The 7,072-nt window shown below is 38.2% G+C and overlaps 1 protein-coding gene across 1 annotated transcript; it reads left to right on the top strand.

The window, feature by feature from the left end:
* The first annotated feature begins 2,617 nt into the window (after positions 1–2,617).
* Positions 2,618–5,737, top strand: LOC110544801 (bcl-2-associated transcription factor 1-like). The gene is given in 3 exon segments (XM_060376790.1): positions 2,618–4,192; positions 4,195–4,870; positions 4,872–5,737. Coding segments are annotated over 3 exon segments (2,751 nt in total). The 5' UTR covers positions 2,618–2,766; the 3' UTR covers positions 5,521–5,737.
* Positions 5,738–7,072: the final 1,335 nt, after the last annotated feature.

The raw sequence follows: 7,072 nt of genomic DNA on the forward strand, positions 1-7,072 counted from the left end.
CTGACCATTTCTTTCCAAATAATAAAATCTCATTTTGTGTTGAGAATTTGGTATCCAGATGTGCTCTGTGTCATATCTGGTATCACTTCACTTTCCAACTGCTTTTTAAGGAGGGTTTTGTCAGAACATGGTCCATGAATGATGTGTGAAGAGAATTCTGATTGCTTGTAAGAAAACTTCAAGAAAACAAAATAAGAGCCCTATGACTTCATCCCTTCAAAGCAGTTTTTTGTTTGTTTGTTTGTTTGTTTGTTTTTGTTGGCATGTGATTTCATGTGCTTTCCAGGTGTAATCAATAGGAATGGGTTTGCTTCATATTACACATTATTGTTCACTTTTGTATTCAAATATATTTCCAATCATGGCTGTATGTAAATGTTTCTTCCTGACTTATGCAAAACACCTGTGAACACACTTTGTCCTTGTGACTTTATACAGGTTGAATTCATGTGAACTTTACTCATATGCTCTGCCTTACTACTCAGAATATAAATTATCTGATGCTTTGAATGAGACTTTAGTCAGACAAATTTTTACACTCCATTCTTCCAAGTTCACACCACCATATAGAGCATTAATAGGTCTCTTACTAATGTAGACTGGAACTCACCTGAATCTGCTTCTCCAGCACTAGGATTACAAGTGTTTGCTCACTATATTTCGGGAATTGAGCACAGGTCTTTATGCTTGCAAGGCAAGCATTTTATTGATTCGGGTATTCCTCCACTTAACAAAATTGTGGAGAATGGAGAACTCATGTAAATTTCCTGTAGACATTTGTGTTTTAATAGAGAACCTTATTTTTATTTTCTGTTTTATGAGTAAAGACTTGGAGTAGACTTTAAGAAAACACAGCTAAACAAGTGGAGAAAGTGAAAAATAAAATGAACTTGCATATCAATGGTTTTCTTGTTGTCATTTGAGAATTTAATACATTAATCTCAAGAAACTGTTTAAAGTTTATGACAGTCTTTTTTTCAGGGGATGATGGCTTTACCTTTTCTAGTAGCCCATTTTTAATCAGTTTACTTAATCATGTTCATCCCACAAAAGACCAAGTGTAGTGATTTCTGTTCTTCAAGCAAGGTAGCAGGATTTTGGTTGTAAAGAAAATGTGTGTTGTGACTTCTTCTAGGACAATTTTGTGGGGTTTTTTTTCCTATTTTTTTAATCATAGGTAGAATATGTACTTTATGATGGTGTGAATCTGAACTATTAGCTAAATAAAGCTATTCATGGAAAACTTGAAATGACTATAGATTCAACTTAATGATGAAATTCTTATGTACCTTTGCCTTTTCAATGTTTGTATTAAAAATACAGGCCACAAACCACCATACTGGGAATTCCCCCCCACCCACCAAGGGAGTGGAGGATTCTCAGGATGAAACATATGTCTACTGAATGACTGTCCTATCTCCTCAGACAAAGATGACATCTTTATAAATAAAGACCAATAGTAAGTTACCAGTAGTTCAATTTGGAAACTAGTTTTATTTTAACTTGTTTACTGTTCTAATACTGCTTATTGATTTCAAACAATAAATCAAAACATAATAGGTATGTTTGAAAGATAAAAAGATTCCTTAGTGGTTAGGACCATATACTCTTGGGAGTTTGAGTCTCAGCACTGAAGTGAGATGGCTCACAACTACCTATAATTACAGATTTAGGATATTTGACACATTTTCTAGAATCTAGAGTTACCTTCACTCACTTTCACACATACACTTAGACCAACAACTATGCACATATTTAAAAATAAAAGTAAAACTTTTTTTTCATTTTTTCTTCCTCTTTTCTCACATAAATCTGCAAGTCTGACAGTAGCGGTTAAATAAAGACATCTCATTTAGTGTTGAATGATCCAGCATCTCTCATTTTTTTGTATATTATTGAGTTGTGAGTTTTGTATTAAGTATCACCTATTACAAGAAGAAGCTTTTCAGATGAGGATTGATCAATACATTGATCTATGAGTATAGTATTATGTCACTAGGGATCATGTTCTGTTTGTTTGATTTTCTGTGTTTCTTTTTTGTTTGTTTGTTTTGTTTTTGCTATGTCCTTGTAGCAGAATAATGTAGTGTATTTCTCTTAAGGCTGTGTTCTATCTAATCTCAGGATCTTGTCCACTTTAGCAGTGTTAAGAATGAGTTCTATTTCATGGAGTGGGGAGAGGCACCACAAATGACAGCAAGAAACAGTGTCTCCCAGACACAACAAAGCTGATACACATATGAACTTACAGATACAGTGATAGCATGATACCTATACTGTTTAAAACCAGATGAAATTCCAGAAATAAGTAGGAAATAAGTACAGAAATAAGTACAAACAAATTCCCATCAATGAACCAGAAGCAATTTAAAATTGATAAGTGCTGGGAAAGGGAAAATTAGTTCTCTCCAAAGGATATGTTAACCATACTCTAGGGCAGGCTCTATGCCCAGGAGTAGTTGACTACCACAAAACAGACTCCATTGGTTTTTGCACTTTTTCTTTAGTTTGGGTGGGTTATTTGTTGTGGTTGTTGATCCTACTGTTTTTTTGTGGTTTTGTTTTTATTTTATTCTTATGTAGTGGGTTATTAATATTTATTATCTTGGGTTTTCCTCTCCTCCTGGAGTCAGGAAATGGCCACTGTGTAGTTACCACGGAGGTAAACCCCGAGGATCGTGCTTCGGCATGTCAGGAAGAATCTTGGCAGTATCTTAAAGACATCACTGACTTCTGGATCCTGAATAAAGTCCAAGGAGAAAAGAAATGGGCCGCTCCAATTCTAGATCACATTCTTCAAGATCCAAGTCTAGATCACAATCTAGCTCTAGATCAAGATCAAGATCACATTCTAGAAAGAAGAGATACAGTTCTAGGTCTCGTTCCAGAACATATTAAAGGTCTCGTAGTAGAGATCGTATTTATTCTAGAGATTATCGTCGAGATTACAGGAATAATAGAGGAATGAGACGACCTTATGGGTACAGAGGACGGGGTAGAGGGTATTATCAAGGAGGAGGAGGTAGATATCATCAAGGTGACTATAGACCTGTCTGGAATAGAAGGCATTCTAGGAGTCCTAGACGAGGTCGGTCACGTTCCAGGAGTCCGAAAAGAAGGTCCGTGTCTTCGCAAAGATCCCGAAGCAGATCACGCCGCTCATACAGATCCTCTAGGTCTCCAAGATCATCATCATCTCGTTCTTCATCCCCATATAGCAAATCTCCTGTCTCTAAAAGACGAGGGTCTCAGGAAAAACAAACCAAAAAAGCTGAAGGGGAACCCCAGGAAGAGAATCCTTTGAAAAGCAAATCACAGGAGGAGCCAAAGGATACCTTTGAGCACGATCCATCTGAGTCTGTTGATGAGTTTAATAAGTCTGCCACATCTGGTGATATTTGGCCTGGCCTTTCAGCTTATGATAATAGCCCCAGGTCACCTCAGAGTCCCTCACCTATTGCTACACCACCTAGTCAGAGCTCATCTTGCTCAAATGCCCCCATGCTTAGTACAGTCCACTCTGCCAAAAACACCCCTTCTCAGCATTCACATTCCATTCAACATAGTCCCGAAAGATCTGGATCTGGTTCTGTGGGAAATGGGTTTAGTCGATATAGTCCTTCCCAGAACAGTCCGATTCATCATGTCCCATCACGAAGAAGCCCTGCAAAGACAATCACACCACAGAATGCTCCGAGAGAGGAATCTAGGGGGCGGTCCTCTTTTTATCCTGAAGGCGGAGATCAGGAAACAGCAAAGACAGGAAAGTTTTTGAAAAGGTTCACAGATGAAGAGTCTAGAGTGTTCTTGCTTGATAGGGGGAACAGGGATAAAGAGGCTACAAAGGAGAAAGGGCCAGAGAAAGGCAGGGCAGAGGGCGATTGGGATGATCAAGAAGTTCTAGATTACTTCAGCGATAAAGAGTCTGCAAAACAAAAGTTTCATGACTCAGAAGGGGATGACACAGAGGAGACAGAGGATTATAGACAGTTTAGGAAATCAGTGCTGGCAGATCAAGGGAAGAGCTTTGCTGCTTCATCTCACCGGAGTACTGAGGAGGAAGGACCCAAGTACAAGTCCAAAGTTTTACTCAAAGGCAATAGAGAAAGTGATGGATTTAGAGAAGAAAAAAACTATAAACTGAAAGAGACTGCATATATAGTGGAAAGGCCTAGCACTGCAAAAGACAAGCACAAGAAGACAAAGGCTCTGAAAGAATAACCGTGAAGAAAGAGGCGCAGCCATCACCTGAGCAGGTAAAGTCTGAAAAGCTCAAAGAGCTCTTTGATTACAGTCCCCCTCTGCACAAGAGTCTGGACACACGAGAAAAGTCCGTCTTCAGAGAGGAGAGCCCGCTGAGGATCAAAATGATAGCCAGCGATTCTCATCGTCCTGAAGTCAAACTCAAAATGGCCCCTGTTCCTCTCGGTGATTCTAACAGTCCTGCCTCCTTGACTAAAGACAGGCTACTTGCTAGTACGCTTGTCCATTCTGTGAAGAAGGAGCAAGAATTCCGATCCATCTTTGACCACATTAAGTTGCCTCAGGCCAGCAAAAGCACTTCAGAGTCATTTATACAGCACATTGTATCCTTGGTTCATCATGTTAAAGAGCAATGCTTCAAGTCACCTGCAGTGACCCTAAACGAGCGGTTCACCTCGTACCAGAAGGCCTCTGAGGAACATGGTGCACGCCAGAAGAGCCCTGAGATACACAGGAGGATTGACATCTCTCCAAGCACTCTGAGGAAGCATACCCGTTTAGCAGAGGAGGAGAGAGTTTTTAAAGAAGAAATTCAAAAGGGGGATAAAAAATTAAGGTGTGATTCAGCTGATCTTCGGCATGACATTGATCGTCGCCGTAAAGAAAGAAGAACGGGGGGATTCCAAGGGCTCCAGGGAATCTAGTGGATCAAGAAAGCAAGAAAAAACTCCAAAAAATTACAAGGAATACAAATCTTACAAAGATGACAGCAAACATAAAGGTAGAGAACAAGATCATTCTCGATCATCATCCTCTTCAGCATCACCTTCCTCACCCAGTTCTCGAGAAGAAAAAGAGAGTAAGAAAGAAAGAGAAGAAGAGTTTAAAACTCACCACGAGATGAAAGACTACTCAGGATTTGCAGGAGTGAGCAGACCACGCGGGACCTTTTTTGGAATTAGAGGCAGAGGAAGAGCCAGAGGAGTTTTTGCTGGGACAAATACTGGTCCAAACAACTCAAATACTACTTTTCAAAAGAGACCGAAGGAAGAGGAATGGGATCCAGAATATACCCCAAAGAGCAAGAAGTACTTCTTGCATGATGACAGAGATGATGGTGTGGATTATTGGGCCAAAAGAGGAAGAGGTCGTGGTACTTTTCAACGTGGCCTAGGGCGCTTTAATTTCAAAAAATCAGGTAGCAGTCCAAAATGGACCCATGACAAATACCAAGGGGATGGGATTGTTGAAGATGAAGACGAGACCATGGAAAATAATGAAGAAAAGAAGGACAGACACAAAGAAGAAAAGGAATAGCCTCAAGATTGCAGCAGAGAGAAGAACTTGATACTTACATTTTTTTTAAAACCTGATTTTTGTTTTCAAATAAGAATGTAAGCATTTTACTTAAAATTTACTGTTTGCAAGTAGTCTATAGAAATTTTGTTTTAAGTCTTCAAATATCTTGAAACAATACTAGACTGTATGTTGAAAATTGTATTGAAATAAAGTAGAAAATGTTCTGTACCATATTTGTAACTATCAAAAAAATATTTATTACCTTTTAGTTAAACTGTGGTTATTCCTAAACCAGTTGCATACCCAAATTACCACACAGAGACTAGGATTTATTTAGTTAACCTAGAGCTCAATGCTGGGCAATAGTTTCTCCATCCTAAACCTCCAAGCCTGCATAGCTTCCTTCCAGTCGATTTTCCATATTGTAGTTGCTTTTACTCATATCTTAGGTCTGGTTCGTCTCTCCAGCTGGTTCTAAGCCTTCTCCTGCTGATCTCTGCTCCCAGACACTCCCATTCGTTTCTTTCTCCTCCCCTCCAGACCAGGATGTCCCACCCTATTCTCCCCATTGCTCAGCATTGGTTGGTTGTTTTATTGACAATTACAGAGAACAAATGGTGGCATGTTTACACAAACTTGAGACAAGTGATGCTTAGAATAAACATCACAATGTAATATCTGGATTGAAACCAAATAGTGGGGTACAGAAATCAGCATTTGAATGAACAAGGGTAAATTGTATACATTTCACAAGAAGAGTACACCAACATTCTTAAGGGAAATAACCTGAAGTTGAATGAGTATGGAAGTGGGAAATATCTGGAAGGAATTGTTGGAGAGAAAAAAAAATGTTTTGTAAAAATCTAGATACATTTAACACAAATTACATAAATGGAAATTTTAAATTATTTTCCAGAGGCATTCTTCCCCATAGATATTTTTACCATGATTCTGTTACTCTTCAGACCATCCCTTAAATGCTCCTTTGTAAAGCAGAAGATTCTCTGTGATGTTTTACCATTCTGTAATGCCTTTACACAAGGTACAGTAATTGCAGCCAGAAAAACCCAACACAGGAGATGCAGCTGCAGATACAGTTTTAATCAACAATATATGATGTCTTGGGCTTATTTTTCTCATCTTTCCATGTGTGGTCTTATTCCCATGACAACAGATATCTTCCCTCGTTGCTTTAACATAATAAACTTTAGCAGAGAAAGATGAAGTGGTTGAAAAAGTCTTGAGTAATAAGATGACTTTTTTTCTATGTAAGTAATGTGAATAGTTACATGGTTTGTTCCATACCCCAGAATCCATATTAATGGTATTTCATTTAATTAAATGTATTAAACATCTGTAATATATATATATGTGTATTATGCAAGATGATCTATAACATGTATATTATGCAATATTATCTATAACTTGATACCTAGTAAGAGATCATACTGTTATTATGTGGTTTGGTTTTAAAATAGATATTTTTTTTATTTCCACTTTATTTCTAAGTCACAATTTAGGGGAAAGAATCACAAACAGAAAACCAACCGTCATTGAACAGAGATGCTTT

This window comes from Meriones unguiculatus, assembly GCF_030254825.1.
Source record: "Meriones unguiculatus strain TT.TT164.6M chromosome X unlocalized genomic scaffold, Bangor_MerUng_6.1 ChrX_unordered_Scaffold_31, whole genome shotgun sequence".
NCBI classification, from domain to species: Eukaryota; Metazoa; Chordata; class Mammalia; order Rodentia; family Muridae; genus Meriones; species Meriones unguiculatus.